Genomic DNA, 18763 nt, shown 5'->3' with positions numbered 1-18763 from the left:
AGACAGCATCGGCCCCATCGGGGTGTGAGGCCACGGGCAGTCTCAGGGGAGGAAAGAGTCTCTGAAGTGCCCCCGGGCCCAGCTCTGGGAGGTCACTCCCCACTGGCACCAAGCTTCCGGCCAGTCAGTCACTGGACTCGGGTCCTGCATGCAAATCAGGCCAGGCGGCAGGCCAGGCACACAGCCGGTCTTTGGGGAACGCGGAAGGCAGGGGGGGACACACAACCCGCGGCCTCGATGGTGGGACCCTCTATCCACGAATCCTGAACCCTCTCTGGGGGCCGTGAGGCAGTTTACACGTAGCACCAGGCGTCTCAAGTCAGAGTGTGCCGGCTTTATGATCCCAAAGGCAGGAGTCCTCCCAAAACAAGGGCGGGTCGGGGGGCGCTCACTGCACTCAGGAGGCGCTTTCTGACCTGCCCCGGGTGCTGGCCGTGTCTGGGAGACTCCAAGGACGTTCTGGACTCGAGGCGAAAGCACATGGGAGGGGCAAAGGGCGGAGGTCAAAGGTGACACAGATGCATCTGACGGGGCAACCTCACTGACAGGGCCTCAAGCAGGCGCGGGGTCAGCAGGGGTGCACGATGCCCTGCGAGCCCTCGGGCAGGTCCCTGCTCCACCAAGGCCCACAGTCTTTTTCACCTGTCCAGAGAAAGCCCGGGTCCTGGCCCACGCGCTCCGCTACAGCTAAACTTTTCCTGGGCCTCCCATCCCACCCGGGGTCGACTTTATAGAAGGTCCTCAGCTAAGGCCGTGCAAGAGGGACCCAATTTCTGCTTGTGCCTCAGAGTCAGCTGCCGACAGCCCGTCCGGTCTGAGCTGGGACCTGCACGCCTCTGGCACAGTGGCCGCCCTGAGCTGTCCCGGCCCTGGGACGTGCCCATCTCCCCGCCAGGGTGTGACGCCACGGGTCAGGCCCGGTCAGCCTCAGTGCCCACGCGGGAGGTGCCTGGAGGGCCCCGGCCACGCCCGTGGGTGGGAGGCCGCAGTGGGGGCAGCGGCGGGCCCGCTCCGCGTTACCTGCATAGCTGCCCGTGGCCTTGATGTACATCTGGCCGTACTGCTCCTCCACCATGGTGTCGTAGGCCTCGTCGTCCTCCTCATCCTCCTCGTTGTGGTAGGAGGTGGGGCTGTCCGTGGTGGGCAGGCTGCTGGCCCCGGGGCTGGTCCGCTCCCCCTGGGAGTACGGCGCCTGCTGGACGCTGGGGATGAGGGTGGCCAGGCTGGGCACCCCGTAATAGGAGACGCGGGGCAGCTTGAGGGGGGCCGTGCCCGCGGCCACCGCCGCGCCATCCCGGGGCCCCGTCTCCAGGGGGCGCTTGGGGGCCAGGCCCGGGCCGGCGGCCAGAGGCAGCTCCAGGGCTTCGTGCTTGACGCGGGTCAGCAGCGGGATGGGCACGGAGGGGGACACGACGTAAGGGGGCGCGGCAGCTGGCTGCAGCTGGTTGCAGGGGCTCTGGGGCTCGGAGCTGGCGTCCTCGATCATGGCGGTCTGCGAGTCGCAGTGGGGCGAGCTCACCTTGAACATGAGGTCGGTGCCGCGCTCCACGATGTGCTGGATCTGTAGGAAGCCGGCCGTGTACATGACCACGAGCTGCTCACTGGCCGCCATGGTCAGCCTGCCCGTGTAGCAGAAGGACAGGATCTGCTGGAAGCAGGCGGGCGGCACCGTGCCCGGCAGCTCGAAGGCGCTCTTGCTGTTGCCGCTGAACAGGTCGCGGAAGTAGAGGCTGCTGGCGGCCAGGACGGCGCGGTGGGCCTTGAAGGCCTGGCCCTTGACCACGATGGACACATCGCAGTAGAGGCCCAGCAGGCGCTGCTCGTTGAGGCAGCCGAGCACGGTGTTCCCGAAGTTGGGGATCTCGATGTGCAGCATCTGCGACATGGCGGGAGGTGAGGGGGCCGGCCTCAGACTCTCAGCGGGGGAGCCGCCGGGTGGGGCGCATCTGCGGGAGACAGGGCGTGGGCGCGGGGGTCAGGGTCAGGCTCCTGGACGTCCAGCAGCCGGGCCGTGCTCTGCACAGCCACCCTGCCCTGCCCCAGCGCCCGCCTCCTCCACCCCCGCCGCCCCCCACTCCCGGGCACCCCAGCCTCGCCCCAGCCACGACGCACCAGGCCAGGTCTGGCCGCAGACCTGCCAGCATCGGGACCCCGGCAGAGCCCTCAGCACTGCCCAGGAGCCCCAGCTGGGTTCCCAGCCAGGTGTGTGGGGGGGTGCCCCCATGCCAGCCTGGGGCAGAGTGCAAGGGCCCCTGAGGTCCGGAGACACCCCGTCCTGGTGGGGCCCAGGAAGAGAGGCCTGGAGACAGAAGACGGGACGACAGAAGGACGGGACAGGCCGGCCAGCCACGGAGCTGGAGAGGCAAGGGCGGCGGGCCTCTGTCCGTCTGCACAACTCTTCTCCCAGGAAAAAGTTAGCAGCAAAGGGGCCCCTCTGCTGCCTGTCCCCTGGGAGGGGCCAGAACCCAGAGCCCGGCACCGCAGCGATGGGAGAAGCGGGGGTCCTCTCGGAGGCTTTGGTTTCGGTTTGTTTTTCCCCTTTTCTCTTAGAGCAGCCATGCAGAGAACCCACCGGGAGTTGGGGGGGGGGGAGTCCTGCCCCTGCAGACTGAGAAGCAGCCCCCCTCTGCCCCCTGGAGAGGCAGGCAAGGGTAGGGGGGGCGCCCAGAGAAGGGAGCTGGGGCGGGGAGAACTCAAGTCGCTCCGCCGTCTCTGCTTCCCTCCGAGCAAAGGAGACTGCGGACTCCCCCGACCCGAGCTGTGAGTCCGACTCCGGGACTCAGCTCCCCCCACCGGCCTGAGTTGCCTGGGGATCGGGCGGCCAGGGCAGGAGTTGGGAGCCTGTCGCAGCCCCACCTGCATGCCCTCCCGCCGCCCCCACCCCCCCAGCTCCTGCCGCCAGCCAATCCCTGCTGGCTCGCTCCCAGCCCAGGTGACTGGAGGGGTCCTGGGGGAGGCAGGGGAGGGTCTGGCCAGGGCTCAGATGCTGCCAGGGGGTGCTGCCGGCCCCCGGGGTCTGGTGCCGGACTCCCCTGGGCCGGATGGGCCGGGAAGGGCTGGCCCAACTCCGCGCAGTCAGAGCCCGTACAAAGGGCCGCTCTGTCCCGCGGGAGGAAAGTGCGGGCATCCGGCGAAGGAGGGCGGAGTGCGGAGACAGGAGTTGGGCAGGTGGGCGGCTGCTGTGGGGGGGCGCGGGGAAGGCCCGCGCTAACCCCCCCTCCAAGCTCCCGCCGCACCCCCGGCTGCGGAGAAGAAGTTGCCGGCCCAGCCGGCGGCACCGGTGGCGGGGAAGACCTACCTTTGGCCGCTGCCGCCGTGGCCCCGGCGCTGCCCACTCAGCCTGGCAGGGGCAGGCTCGCCCGCACGCCCGGCCGCCCGCAGCCACCAGCTGCTCCGGGAATGCAGCAAACGGAGCGGGAGCCCTTGGGGTGGGGAGGGCGAGAGGAGGAGGAGGAGGGGGGCGGGGGGCCGCGAGTCTCGAGTCTCGGCGCGGGGCTGGGCCGGCTCAGCTGCACCCAGCCCGGCGCTCCGGGGCAGCGCACAGCATCCAAATGAAGAGGCCGGATGCAGACGGACATTCAGGCAGCTCTCGGGAATGAATAGCCGCCTTTGATTTGGGAGCCGAAGTAAATGCCAGCTCCCAGCCCCGGCTTTAAAAAACAGTGGAGGGTTGGTGCCAGAGGAATGCACGGCTCCGGGTGTTGGTACAAGACAGACTTTTGATGACTCACTGCAATGCAAACAAAGATGGCAGAAATACTGTACTGTACGCGGGGAGACGCTTCGTGGTGCCACGGCAACTGAGACAGCCTGGAAATTTATAGTGCAGTTTTGCATATGAATTACCCAGTAAACTGCCACCCTGCCACCCAGTACAGCCAGAGTGTCAAAGCATTTAAACTATTCCAAACAGTCTGCTGGGCTGGCAGAGCCGCCTGACTCCTGGGAAGGGGTGGGGGGTGGCTGGGGCGGGGCGGGGGGAGGGGGCGTCGCGGGCGGGGAGGAAGGGAAGCCAAGGGGTCCGGCAGACAGAGAGCAGAAGCTGGTGAAAGAGGGGAGCCCAGACGGGGAGGGAGAGAAGGGAAATGAGGCAGAAAGAGGGGAGAGAGAGAGGAGCCAGGAGGAGGAGGCGGCCCAGGGCCCCGCCCCCTAGTCCCTGCAGGGCCCCAGGGCTCCCCTCCCCACATCCTGGGGTCTTGGGAGCTGTGATCCCGATGGTCCAGCCCCAACACTCCGTCCCACTCACCCACCCAGGGAGCCACTCTGCACCCCAACTCCCGCCGCCTCGCCCAGGACAGCTCTCTTAGAGAAGTGCAACTTTGTGACGGCAGCTGGGGCCAGGCCCACGGTGGCCAGCATCCAGGAGCCCCCCGAAGAACCAGCCCTGGTCCCTGGTGGACTTGGCACGGGGAGGCGGCAGGTCACCCGTGTGGCCAGGCTACCCGTGCGGGCCCACACTATCCACGAGCTGCTGAGCCTGTCCCCGGCACGCTGCCCGCCCTGCTCAAGAGAGAACAGTGCCCCCCCAGCCTGCCCCGCCAGCCCAATGGATTCGTGGGCTCAGGGGCAGACTGCTAGCCTGCCCAGCCTCAGTTTCCCTGCCTGCCACCCACGGGACGGCCGCCTGCAGGCAGGGGCAGGCTGAGACGGGAGACAGCCAAGGCAGGCCTGGTCCCTGCAGCGCCCAGCATCACGGCCGTCAGGGCGGCATCCCGCATGGTCCCCTCCGCAGCATCCGGAGAAAAAGAAATGGCCATCTGGCGCCTCCCTATTCACACCCCGTGGGGCTCGGCTTCTGAGAGAAAGACCGTAGGAAAAGCCGCCGAAGGAGAGCGGGAAGAAGTCCAGGTGTGGGGAGCCCACGCAGGGGCTTTGTGCGTCCTGCCTGGGGCCCGAGACTACTCCGGGGGGAGGGCGACGCAGGCCTGCGTGCGCAGCGTTCACAGACACGGCGCCCGATCGGCGCTCTGCGGACCTGGGGGCCACGTGGGCCAAGGACAGCGGGGTCCGGCCGAGCTTCCCTGGGCTAGAGGCTCACATGGGGCGGCCGCATCTCAGCGAGGCACTGAGGACCCTTCCTCCCCGCACGGCCGGCCCCCAGGGCGGTCTCTGCATCTGGGGCGTGGCCACACCGCGGGTCCACACAGACACCCAAGTCTGCACACCTCCTCTCGCATGTCCCCACGCCCATAGCATCGCCAGGCCCCCCGGGACTGGGCTCCCAGTGTCCTCCTGGTGGTCCCCCTTTGCTGGGGCCTAGGTGAAGCCCACCGGCCCCAAGATGCAGGGTTGGGACCTTGGGTGGGGGTCGCAGGCACGGCCCCCCGTGCCCACCCAGCCACAGAAGGGGGCAGACTGGGCACAGAGGAAGCCAATCTGGGGCAACAGGGGGACACTCAGGTCAAAGAACAGCAGGACCCGCGATGAGCAGGAAGCGCAGAGAGCCACGCCCTCCACGAGCTCTCCCCTGCCTGTGCCGTGGCCGGGCCCTTCCTCGACCAGACCTGCCACCTTCAGGCCACCTCCGCAGCGAAGTCCTCCAGCTCCCACACGGGAGCTTGGTGAGGCTGGGGTGGGTCTGCCCAACGCCTGATGGGCACTTAACCCCAAGCTGGGCATGGCCGGGGAGGGCTAAGTAAGGGATGGGCTGTGCTGCCCAGGAACACACACCGCAGTGGGGACAGGTCCCCCACGTGGCCCCCTGTACCCACCACCGGGAGACTCCCAGAGACCATGATGAGGTCTCCTGAGCCAGATGGGGCTCTTGTGCCGTGAGAGGGGAGGGGTGACCGAGCCTGGCCGGGGTGGGCAGATGCTGCAAAGGTGCAGTGGGCCCTGGCCCTAGAGGGTCTCAACCACCCAGGGCGGGGCAGGGAGCAGCCAGATCCCCAGCTGAGAGCAGGGGACGGCGGTGTGCAGCCTACGGAGCCGACCCCTTCAAGAGCACGTCTTGGTTCCGCTGGGCACCACCCCGTGTGCCCGGCCACCTCGCACGCAGGTCCCGTGGCCTCTATCTAGCAGAGGATGCCCGCCCAGGATGGGGGTGAGGGTCACCCTTCGAAGGTGGCCGCAGGGTTGAGGGAGACGAGGTTATTAGCAAAGTACCCAGCTGGAGCCTGGCACAGGCGACGTGTAAAATCCATCTCGTGACGCTCCCTGCTGGGACCTACCCCGCCCCTCAGCCCTGCTGTGCAGGCCTCCCCCCGGGGCTGCGGCCAGACCGTTCACCCAGACAGGGGCCACCACTCTCCCCTGCGAGGTGACGGGCCGCCTGGTCCCCGGGGACGGGGACAACCAGCCCTGCTGTTGCCATGTCCTCAGGCCACCTGTGCGGGCGAGGCGGCCGCCCCGGCCGCCCAGCCCGGGACAGACAGCCCAGCCTGAGCTGGTTTCAGGTTGCTTTCTTAGAAGCCTCGGCCGGAGCGAGAACAAAGCTGAACTTTAGGAGAAAGAATAAAATAAAGGCTTGGTTTACACACTCAGGGCCGTGAAAGCAGGACGAGCCCAGGGCCAACCCGCGGGCAGTGGTGGAGAAGAGAGAGGAGGGGGGCCTGGGCAGGCTGCCCCCTTCCCACCCCTACGCAACTGCCTCTTCCTTCTGTGCCTCAGTTTCCCCAGCTGTTCTCCTCCCTTCGCAGCAGGGCTCCTGGGCTGGCTACTTACAGAAGGTTCTGAAGACGTGGAGGGAACATTCGAGACCCCTAACTTCGCTCATCCCAGCCATCCTCAAAGCCACTGGACCACAGAGCCCTCCCTCTCATAATGCCCTTCAGAATGGAACTCGCTTTGGGAAACCCTAGCTGACACCCACAAAGCCAGAGTCCAGCCCCTGCAGCTGTGCCAGCCTCGATTGGGGGGGTCCCACTCTACACAGACTGCAAGCGCTCCCAAGGAACAAGCGGGGGGTGGGGGGGATCCTCTTCTTTGGGCCCTCCCTCAGGGACGGCTGAGAGCTGGGCCTGGGATGACGGATCATCCACCAGAGCACAACCAGGCGGCCTGCAGGCAGCGCGGCCCACAGGGGGACGAGAGAAGGACGCGGGGGTACAGACATGCATGCACACAGGGGCCTGGGGACGTTGGAGTCCACCCACCCCAGACCCCAAAGAGCCTCCCGCAGCAGGGCCACCGCGGAGGAACACAACATTTCATTTCTGCAGGATCGCTACCAGCAAGGGAAAGGGAGGCGAGATAGATCAAATTAAATTAAAATTATTTTGCAGGATTTAATTTCACCAATCTAATCAGAGGTCTGGACCTCGGCAAACACACAGCCATTAAAGGCACCCACTGCAGGGGAAGTGGAGGGGGGGGCAGGTGTGCCAGGAACATTCTGGAAGCAGTAAAAGGAACACCTCCAGCCCCCAGCCCAGGGCCCATCCCCTTGGCAGCCCCACTGCCCAGCCTGCAGGCCCTGCACCTCAGGACCTTGGCGGGGGGCAGCCAGGCTGGCGACAAGGAGGCAGGGCACCGCAAAGTCGGGGCCAGGCCCCACTGGCCATGTCCGCCAGGACCACGTCCGTCCTGCAGGGCGGCGGGCAGGTTCCTGAGTCGGCACGAACACACGTGGGCACGTCGGGGCCCCAGGAATACACTCAGGCCTCCACCCAGAGGCCACAGGAGAGCGTGGGGGGGGCGGAGGGCTCCCCCTGGCCAGCTGCCACTGCAGCAATGCCTGGCTTCCCCACTGCAGCCCAGTCTCCAGTTAGCCAGCTCTCTGGCACTCCAGCCCCAGGCCCTGGCCGATGCTCTGCTTCTCAGAGGGGCAAGGGGGAAGCGGCTGGGGGCTGACCCTTGGGAGGCCCAGGTGCTCGGGTGAAACAAGGCTGCCCACTTGGGCATGCCAGCCCCCTGAGAGATGGGCGAGGTCCCACCCAGTGCGAGCCTCAGGTCTGCCTTAAACTTTTAATACCTCCCGAGGCAGGGCTGGGCCGCCATGGGGCTGCTAATGGAAGGGCCAGGGCAGGGCAGCAAAGCTCTGGGTGGGGTGTCAGCTGCCAGGAGCCTTTCCCCCTGGTCCCCACCTGTGTGCCTGGCTCCCAGCCCTATTTCCTCCACGTGGGTGGAGATGAGGAAGCCAGGGCACCCAGAGGGTGAGCTTCCTGCCCAGGCCTCCAGCCAGGACTACACTTGATCATCCAGCCCCCGCCAGCTGCCTGCTTTCAAAACCCCTCATCCCGGGCAACTTAGGTCATCGGGTGGTGGGGGGCGGGGGGTGCTGACCCTGCTGGGCAGATGGGGCGCTGAGGCCTGGACTTGCCTCTGGTCCCCAGGACTTTGCTGCAGAGAAGGGACTCTGACCTCAGCCTCTGTGCCTGGCTGTCCGAGATTCCCCAGTGCCCGGGGAGGGGGTGCACAGGCCTCCAAAACCTCAGAGTCACATGGGTCCCGGGCTGTGGCCCCACTTTCAAGACACCCCCACCCCAGGTCACCACACCCCAGCCCGACAGGCAGAGGTGAGAGGCCTCTTGGGTTCCGCCAGGCACCTGGGCAGCCTCCGCCCAGACCACAGCCTGGACCGGCATCAAGCATAAAAGCCGGTTTTAACTGCACTAACAAATGTTTGCCTGGAAGCTTTTTTTTTCTCAAACAGAGAAGGGCAGCCTGCCAGAATCCGCAAATTCAGAAATGTGCTTCCCAGCCCTTCCCCTGCCACCCCAGGAGGCAGGGCCGGCCCTCAGAGAGAGGGGCATGCACGCAGTTGGCTGGCCCTCCAGAATGATCCCCAGCCCCCCTGGGGGCCCAGGGCACCAGACTGGGCACCCACAGCCGGGGCCCCATCGGCCCCACCGGCTGCAGGACCCCGGGCGCCAGGCAGGGCCTGGGTGGACGCACCATCGGGTGGGCCGTGGGGCCCTGCGCCACACAGCACATGGCCTGTGCGGTGGGCTCTGACCAGCGTCCAGACTAGGCGTCTGGTGGCCCAGCTCCCTCCTACATGCCACTGCGACGGTGACTTCCTGCCACCAACAGGCCAGCCTCTGACCCTCCGCTCGGACATCTCGACTTTGGTGTGGGTCGGAGGTTGGGAGCCAAACAAACAGGGCGTGAACCTAAAGAAACAGCAATGGCCGGCCCAGCGGGAGGACAGGGGCCACCCCCCGCCAGGAGCCTACCTGGACACCCTGTGTCCCACCAAGCGCACAGACTAGCCACCGACGGGTCCAGAAGGCTCGTGAAGAATCAAGCAGTGTTTAGAACAGCGCTGACAATCTCTCTCACCCATATTTGTAATTTAAATACCGTAAGCTTGAAGAGTGTCCCCCTCGGGCATCGTTTAATAACTTAGAGAGCCGGCTCCACGCCTGCAGACGGCACCTTCTCCTCCCTCGTGGGCTGAAGCAGGGTCTCCCCCGGTGCCCAGGCTCAAGCGCACGGGGCAGGGGGGGCGCATTGAGAGCAAGGGCTGCCCGGGATGGGGAGCCGGGCCTCAGGCGCTGGCCGCCCCCCCGTGGTCCCCACAGCACCGCGATGTCCCCTCCGCGGGCCGGCAGGGGTCTCGGAAGCAGCCAGGTCCTCAGTGGCGGGTGGCAGGCGGGGGGTGGGGGGCGAGCGCGCCAGGCCGGGCCGGTCACCCAGCTCATTAACGACAGCGCCTCTACACACACTCCGGTCTTTAATATTCATAGCTCTCTTCATCTGCATATCATGCCATAAATAGTCGAGGTAAGACACAAAGCTCCCCTGCATTTCTAATTATGCTTAAAAATCTAATGTAAATCAGACCGACACAGAAATACTAAATCAGCCACTGGCGGGGGCTGGGGGGAGGGGGGGCGGCAATTACGCTGAGATGGGGGCCACGCGCATGCACCCCACCTCCACCCCCCTAGCTGGGTGGCTGCGGGGGTATCAGGGGTCCAGGCCCCCTACCCTCCCGGCTTGGAGCTGGGCAGCAGCGTTCCAGGCCACTCCCGAGCCAGGCTCACCCACGTGGCCCTGAAGAAGAGAGACAGCGAGGGGCCAGGGGACATGCCCGTGGCACCTCAGGGACCGCCCCCCCAGCCCTGCCCCAAGGCCAGCTGGCCTGTCCCACTGAGGGTGTCTGCCAACGGGCCTCCCTGCATCCCCACACCTGGGCCCCCGGCCCCCCGGCCCACACAGGGCCCCAATCCCGGGCGCCCCGGGCTCCACACCCAACCAGCTCTACAGAAGAGCCTGACTCCGTGGCAGAGGAGAGTCAGAGCCCATGCCCCGGGGCAATGCCTGCTTGGGGTGGGGGTGGGGGCGGGGGAAGGAACTGGGCAGCCGGGAACCGCAGGCAGAGCATCAAGCCACAGAAGGGCGTGGGGACAGGACTGGAGGGGACAGTGGGTCCCCTGAGCCCCAGGGGGGCTCCAGCCCTGCCTGGCAGGAGAGGCCTGGGGCGGCCTTGGCGCTGCCCCCTGGGCCCAGTCCTGTCTGCGGGAGACGCAGAGCAGGGCTTCGGAGCAGATGCCCAGGGCCATTCAGATCCCATCAGCCCCTGCCACCACAGGTGGGCACCAAAGGGGCGTCCGGGACCCCCACAGGTGGCCCTGACACCAGATCTCAGGGTTTCTGCAGCGGGGACAGTGGGGTCACCTGGACGGGGGAGCCCAGGAGGAGCAGGGTCAGAGGCAGGTGACCGGCCTCCATCAGGGCAGGCATCTGCCTCCCACCCCTCATCCCAGCCCTCAGCTTCCTGGGCAGCCCCAGGAGATGGACTGGCGCTCAGCACAGCTTCAGCCCAGTCCTGGGCTCCTGAAATGCAACCTAGGGTCAGAGCCCCAGTCTGCGCACCCCTGCCCATCCTGGGGCACAGCAGGAAGGCCCCCAGAGGAGCCTGCAGGAGGTCCAGGCCTGGGTGACACGGGGCTACCCCACTGCCTTTAGCGAGACGCAGAGATGCCTGCTGCCCGCATCTGCCTGGCATCACGCCCAGACCTATTTTTAAGCCCATTTACTAGAAATCCCACAAATTAAAGGAAATACGGATAATGCAGTCAGAATCCTGGGGGGCAAATAAAAGCTGCACATAGTCGTCCTCCTGCTCCAGTGTGAGAATCGCAACCACAAACCAGATCTCCCCAAACTGCCCCAGGGATGCAGGCGCGTCCTGCGTGAGGAGGATGGTCCAGCGCACCCTGGGACTGCAGGCACGGGCCGCGGCCCACGGCAGGGCTGTAAAAGGCAATTACCTCTATGAAAAGCAAAGACGGTAAATACAAACACCCAACTTTATGGCCCGGGAATGCCGATCGCCAGTGGCTACCGACAGCACGTCAAGATGGCATATTCTCTCCCCGAGGTGAGGCCAGGCCCCCAGGACAGGCTGGCTGGCCGAGGTGAGGGGCTGAGGGGCCCAGGCCCGCGGGCCTCCAAGGTCGAGGGTCGTCCAGCAGGCTCACCGGCCCATCAGCGCCCAAAGTTGTCAGGACACACGGCCAGATTGCTCCTGAGGAAAATGCCCCAAAGGCACAGCTGGTGGGCGCCAAGCCCCTGCAGACCCTCAGCACCCGGGGCCTGTCCTCCCAGCCCCCAGGCCTCCGGGACCTCCACCTCTGCTCGCTCCACTGGCCAGGCAGCCAGGTGTCCGCTCTCCAACCACCCCTTCACCAGAACCTCCCCCTCTGCATCCTGACACGCGGGTGCCCTGAGAGACTGGGGGTCGGGGGTCTGCACGGGTGGAAGGGGAGCCACGGATGGGGAGGTGTGTGTCTGTGCGTGTGCGTGTATGTGTGTGAGTATGTGTGTATGTGTGCACATGTGTGTGCATGCATGTGAGTACACACGTGAGCAAGTACGTGTTTGTGCACACACATGTGCATGTGTATGAGCGTGTGTGCGTGTAAGTACATGTGTGTGAGCAAGTACGTGTATGTCTGTTTGTGTTGTGTGTGTGTGTGAGTACATGTATGTGCCGCTGTGTGCGCAGGTGTGTGAGTACATGTGTGAATGTGCACATGTGTGTACGTGTATGTGTGTTTGTGTTGTGTGCGTGTGTACGCATGCAAGTACATGTATGTGTGAATGTGCACGTGTGTGAGTACATGTGTCTCTGTGTTTGTGTGTACAGGTGTGTAAGTACATGTGTGAATGTGCACATGTGTGTACGTGTATGTGCGTGTCAGTGTGAGTACATGTATGTGTCTCTGTATGCGTGCAGGTGTGTAAGTACATGTATGTGTGAATGTGCACGTGTGTGAGAATACATGTGTGTGCGCATGTGTGAGTACATGTATGTGTCTGTGTTTGTGTGTGCAGGTGTGAGTACGTGTGTGAATGTGCACATGTGTGTACATTTGTGTGTGTTTGTGTGTGTGCAGGCGTGTGAGTACACGTTTGTGTGAGCATGTGTGTATGTGTGCATCAGTGTGAGAGGGAGAGGCAGAAAGACACAGAGACACCCCCAGATCTCCCGGCCTGAGGTCACCCCGTGCATTCTGAGCTGTCACACAGAGGTGACAAGGCCCACCGGTCCCACCACGCTCCAGGATGGAACAGACCCGCCCCTGGGGGCCGGGGGCAGGAATCGGCCCCAAGTGGCTCAGCCTCGCCGCAGCCCCGCCTGCTCCCCTGACGGCCCTGGAAGCCACGGCCTCGCTCACCTCCTGCCAGACGCCAGGTGGTCTGCTGCAGGGGTGGGGGCGGGCGGCTGGAGCTGGAGCGGGCCACGAGGTCCCCCCGCCTCTGGGACCCACAGGACCCTGCAACTGACATCCCCAGGTACTGGGAGCTCGCCTCACTCGATCTTATTCCGCCCTACAGAGCAAGAGGCTGATACTCATGGGGGTGGGCAGGCCATGGGGGCGTCACCTCAGCCTGCAGGAGAGGCTGGAGGTAGCGAGAAGGGCAGAGGCCCTGCCGCACCTGCTCCTGTAAGACCACCCCAGCCCCCGGCCTCAATGCCACCTGGTCAGGAAAGGCCAGATGGTGAGGCTGTGCCAGCCCCGTAATGGGCAGGCAGACGGGTGAGGGGCAAGCCCACAGGGACACGCGAACATCAATTTCAGGTGGACGACAGACTGTTCAGAGAATTATCAAAAGCTTTGAAATTAAGCACAATGTCAAATGCTTGACCCTTCACCATCACAGGGGCCATCCAGGGGATTGTCCCAGAACAAGGACCCCCGCTGCCCAGGAGAATCACCCGCCTGCTTGTATTCCGCCAAGGCTGTGTCCAGCTATGCGCACACTCGTTCATTTTTTTGTCCAGGAAAGATTTCAAAGACTTTTCTCCATAGAAAAGATAACCCCTGGGCTTCCCTGGTGGTTCAGTGGTAAAGAATCCACCTGCTGATGCAGGAGACATGGGTTCAATCCCTGATCCAAGAGGATCCCACATACTGTGGAGCAACTCGGCATCTGTACAAGGATCCTGTCTATCGTCTTTAAACAACTACACGTGGCAGGTGCCCAGGCGGACTCACCTGCAGGAGTAGGTTGAGCGGGTTGCTGGCAGAGCCCCGCAGGCTGCCGGGGTCCTAGCGTGTGGTGTGGGCCACGTCCCTCTCCTGCACCAAGGACAGTGTCTGCTTCTGACCTGTGGCTGAGCAGTGGCCTCCCTGGTCTCCAGGGAAGCCCTGACCTCACCCTGAAGGCAGCACTTTTTCCTAACTCTGAAAGGTGTCCAAGAATTACAGACTCTCTTAAAGAGCTGTATCCTTACTGGCTAATAGATAATGAGCAGTTTCATAAGCCAAATGTTTTCAGAATTCCTGGAACATAAAGAAACTTCTAATATTTTAAAGAGGCTAGTGTGTAAGGTGGAGAAGGCAGTGGCACCACACTCCAGTGCTCTTGCCTGGAAAACCCCATGGACGGAGGAGCCTGGTAGGCTGCAGTCCATGGGGTCGCTAAGGGTGGGACACGCCTGAGCGACTTCACTTTCACTTTTCACTTTCATGCATTGGAGAAGGAAATGGCAACCCACTCCAGTGTCCTTGCCTGGAGAATCCCAGGGACAGCGGAGCCTGGTGGCTGCCATCTCTGGGGTCACACAGAGTCGGACACGACTGAAGTGGCTTAGCAGCAGCAGCAGCGTGTAAGGGGGAGGGGATACTTTTCAGAGAAAGCACTAGCTCAAAAAGCACCTCCACGTGATTCCCCAAATTTCTGCAATCAAGGGGAGTCCTGGGCAAATGAGACTGCTTTGATAATGGGTTAAAAAGATGACATGATGTCCTTGCTCTGATTTATAAATCTAGCGCATATTTCATTTTTACGATCTGGATGTGTTTTTTTCATGAGGGAAGTAGTTACTCTGAATTTCCTAAACTCCATATACTGTTTCAACCAGAGAAGCTAGCATCACTTCTACGTGATGCTAAACATCACGAAAATCATAAAGTGATAAAGTCAACTACACTGCAGAATTCTGACAAACCGGTACCAAAGTCACTTCTGAGTGTGTAACACTGGAACAGTGCAGTGTGGCTTTAAAGCCTCTGTCAGATAAAAAGAACTCCACAAAAACAAAACAAAACAGAAGAGAAACCCTCTGTCAGACAATCCTAACGTCTGTCATCTGAAAATGCCTGAGAGATAAACGACACATAAACACACTCAGCACCTACAAAATATTCAACCAGCTAGGAATGGGGGGACGCAACCCGATGGAGGAAGTGTGAAAACCCTAAAAGTGACATCGCACCCCACGGTGAGACACTGAACATAAAGAACAAGGGGAGGAGGTCAGCGTTGCACAAGCTCTGACATTCAATGGAGAGAAATCAGGCAAGACAACGAAATAACAGACATACAGCTAGAAAGGGAAAAGAAGACCTGTCTCAGTTCAGAGACAACATGATCTTCTACAGAGAAAATGCTAGGAATCAACCAAAAGACTGTTAGAACTGAGACACAGGTTCAGCAAGGCTGCAGGATATAAGGGCAATAGACGAAAATCAAATGCATTTGTATAAACCTACAGTGAACAATCTGAAAATGAAAGTCAGTAAGAAATGACATACATAGTGATATAAAAAAGCATAAAATACTTACAAATAAATTTAACAGAAGCAGTATGAAACTTCTCTCATAGCTCAGTTGGTAAAGAATTTGCCTGCCTGAAGAATCTGCAGGAGACCCCAGTTCCATTCCTAGGTCAGGAAGATCCGCTGGAGAAGGGATAGGCTACCCACTCCAGTATTCTTGGGCTTCCTTTGTGGCTCAGCTGGTAAAGAATCATCCTGCAATGCAGGAGACCTGGGTTCGACCCCTGGGTTGGAAAAACCCCCTGGAGAAGGGAAAAGCTACCCACTCTGGTATACTGGCCTAGAGAATTCCATGAACTGTATAGACCATGGGGTTGCAAAGAGTTGCACATGACTGAGCAACTTTCACTTCACTTCAGTATAAAACTTATATTTTGAAAATTGCAAAACTTTGTTGAAAGAAACTACAGATTTAAGTAAATGGAAAGGTATTCATGTTCATGGATTAGATGCAACATTGCTAAGATGGGAATACTCCCCCAATTGATCGACAAAGTCAATGCACTCCTAATCAAAATCCCAGCTGACATCTCTCTAGAAACTGACAAGTTAATTCTAAAATTGATATGGAAATGCAAGGGACCCAGAACAGCCAAAAAAATTTGTAAAGGAGGAACAACAAAGTTAGAGCACTCATACTTCCCAGTTTCAAAACTTTACTACAAAGCTACAGTAATCAGCAAAGTGTGGTATTGGTATTGACATACAGATCAATGGAACAGAACTGAGAGTCTAGAAATAAACCCATGCGTCTATATACAAAACTTACCTTAAAACAAGTCACAGACCTAAATGTAAGAGTATAGCTAAAACTATAAAACACTTAAGGAAATACACGGGTAAATATTTCTGACAGTGGATTCTTAGATATGACACAAAAAGCCCAAGGAAGAAAAGAGATAAATTAGACTTCATAAAAATTAAAAAATTTTGTGGTTCAAAGAATGCCATCAAGAAAGTGAAAAGACGAAGAATGGGAAGGGGTATCTGTAAGTCACATTTCTGACCAGCGACTTGTGTCTAGAATATATAAAGAACTGACAACTCAACAATTAAAAGACAAATAACTGAATTTTAAAATGGGCAACGCATCTAAAGAGACATTTCTCCAAAGAAATACACAAACGTCCAATATGCACATGAAAAGATACTGAACATCATTAGCCATTACAGAAATGCAAATTAAAACCACAGTGAAATAGCACTGCACACTCACTGCAATGGCTATAATAAAAAAGGCAGATTAAAATTGTTGGTGACGATGTGGTGGATTGTACAATGGCATAGCCATTTTTGGAAAACATTCTGCCAGTTCTTCAAAAGGTTGAACACAGAGCTAACACATGGCCAAGTAATTCCACTCCTAGGTATCTACCCAGAAGAGAATACATATGCTCATGCAAAAACGTGTGCATGAACGCTCACAGCACCATTCTTCACAACAGCCAAAAACTGGAAACAACACAAAATGTCCATCAGTGGAAAAACAGATAAACAAAATGTGGTCTCTCAATACGATAATATATTGCTCACCATAAAAAAGAATGAAGCAGTGATTCATGCTACAACATGGGTGGACCTTAAAAAGATGGTGGTAAGTGAGAAAACGAGACAAAAAAGGCCACATGTTATGTGATTCCATTTATATGAAATGTCCAGAACAGGCAATTTATAGAGACATAAAGTAGACCAGTGGCTGCCGAGAACCAGGGGCAGCAAAGGTTAGGGAGGGATGGAGGAAATGAGAGTGACTGATGAAAGGACGGGGTTTCTTTCTGGAGTGATGAAGACGTTCTAAAATTGACCGTGATGATGGTTACACAACTCTTAACAGACCAGAAACCACTGAATTTTACATGGTGTGGAATTATATCTCCGTAGAGCTGTTACTAAAACACTGATACATCAAAATAAAATTTTATAAAACATTCAAGTGACCCACTGGAAGGCAAGAGAAAAAAAACCAGAGAAATAATCAAGAAACAAACAGGGTCAAACAGAGTAACAAACAGAATCAAAAAATAAAACACCAGAGGAGTCGGGTGGAGAGGGAGGTGGGAGGGGGGATCGGGATGGGGAATACGTGTAACTCTATGGATGATTCATGTCAATGTATGACAAAACCCACTGAAATGTTGTGAAGTAATTAGCCTCCAACTAATAAAAAAAAATTAAAAAATAAATAAATAAAAATGAACTCCTCTATTTAAAAACAAACAAACAAACAAAAAAAAACAGTAGATTTAAGCCCTGACATAACAATAATTCCATTAAATGTAAATGACCTAAACAGACCAATTAAAAGACAGAGATTGAGCAGATTTTTTTTTTAGACTCAATAATGTGCTGTCAACAAGAAACTCACTTCAAATATAATGATAAAGGCAAGTTTAAAAAGTATATACAGGGACTTCCCTGGTGGTCCAGTGGTTAGGAATCTGCCTGCCAGTGCAGAGGATCAATCCCCAGTTCAGGGAGATCCCACATGTCTGGGGCAACTAACCCCACTTGCCATAATTGCTGAGTGCATGCTTGAGAGTCTGAGCCCCACAACAAGAGAAGCCGCTGCAATGAGAAGCCCGTGCATCGCAATTAGAGAGTAGTCTGTACATAGCAAGGAAGACCCAGACAATCAAAAATAAATACATTTGCGGTATACCTGAAACCACTACAACACTGATGTCAACTGTATTTCAATAAAACTTCAAAATATTAAAAAATAAAAAGGGATAGAAAAAGACAAATCATGAAAACATAAAAGAAAACAAAGATGAGGAATTCCCTGGTGGCCCAGGGGTTAAGACTCTGGGCTTCCACTGCAGGGGGCACAAGTTTGATCCCTGATGGAGAACTAAGATCCCACACACTTTGTGGCAGGCCTCCCCCGCAACTCCCCCCCCAAAAATAAAACAAAGATGCTGTATCAGTATCCAGTAAAACAGATTTCAGAACAAAGAAAATTATCAGAGACACAGAGGGACATTTCACAGTGGTCAAGGGGTTATTAATCTCTGAGACTACATAGCAATCTTATGTGTGTGCCAGGCAACACAACAGCAAAATACCTGAAGTGCAAACAGGTAGAACTGGGAAAAAGAAAAAGACAAATTCACAAATTAGAGTTGAGGACTTCAAAACTCACTTGAACAACTGATCATCAGATCAGCAGAGTCGCTCAGTCGTGTCCGACTCTTTGCAACCCCACGGACTGTAGCCTGCCAGGTTCCTCCAACACAGACCTAGATAATTAATGCACAAAGATACAGAGAACCAAACATCAACTAATAGGATCTAATCAACATTTACAGAACTATCCACCCTGAAACAGCAGAATACACATTCTCTTCAAGTACCTAAGAAACTTACACAAAGATAGTCCATATTCTGGGCCAGGAAAAAAAACTTCAAGAAATTGAAAAGAACTGAAACCATACCGAATGTGGTCCCCAACTGCAACGGGCTCAAACAGGAAACCAGTAACAGAAAAGCAACAGGGAAATCTCCAAACACTCGGAAACAAGCAACATTCCTCTAAGTCATCCATGTGTCAGAGAGGAAGTCTCAAGGAAATCAAATTAAAAGAAAATGAAAATATAATATACCAAAACTTGTGGGACACCACGTAAGAACTATGAGGAGAATTTACAGCACTGTTGTTCATGTACTAGAAAGAAGGAAAAGTTTGAAATCAGTAAGCTCTCATCTCAAGAACTCACAAAAAGAACAAACAAACCCAAAACAGGCAGAAGGAAGAAAAACAATGATAAAAATAGAAATCAATGAAATGGAAAACAGAAAATCAATAG

At 58.0% G+C, this 18763-nt stretch overlaps 1 protein-coding gene across 3 annotated transcripts in view; it reads right to left on the bottom strand.

The window, feature by feature from the left end:
- Window positions 1-18763, bottom strand: part of NACC2 (NACC family member 2) — an 80532-nt gene that overhangs the window by 36267 nt on the left and 25502 nt on the right. For 2 of the 3 annotated variants that reach the window (XM_065928148.1, XM_065928149.1), the window contains exon 2: window positions 1021-1946. In XM_065928148.1, coding sequence (XP_065784220.1) covers window positions 1021-1885 — 865 coding nt within the window. In that variant the 5' untranslated portion in view covers window positions 1886-1946. Of the gene's footprint in view, window positions 1-1020; window positions 1947-3298; window positions 3418-18763 lie in introns of those variants that run through there. The other variant, XM_065928150.1, reaches the window with a different exon arrangement.

Source organism: Muntiacus reevesi, chromosome 3 (assembly GCF_963930625.1).
Source record: "Muntiacus reevesi chromosome 3, mMunRee1.1, whole genome shotgun sequence".
Classification (NCBI taxonomy): Eukaryota; Metazoa; Chordata; class Mammalia; order Artiodactyla; family Cervidae; genus Muntiacus; species Muntiacus reevesi.
The sequence above is the reverse complement of the archived record's forward strand: the minus strand, read 5'-3'. Positions and strand labels throughout refer to the sequence as shown.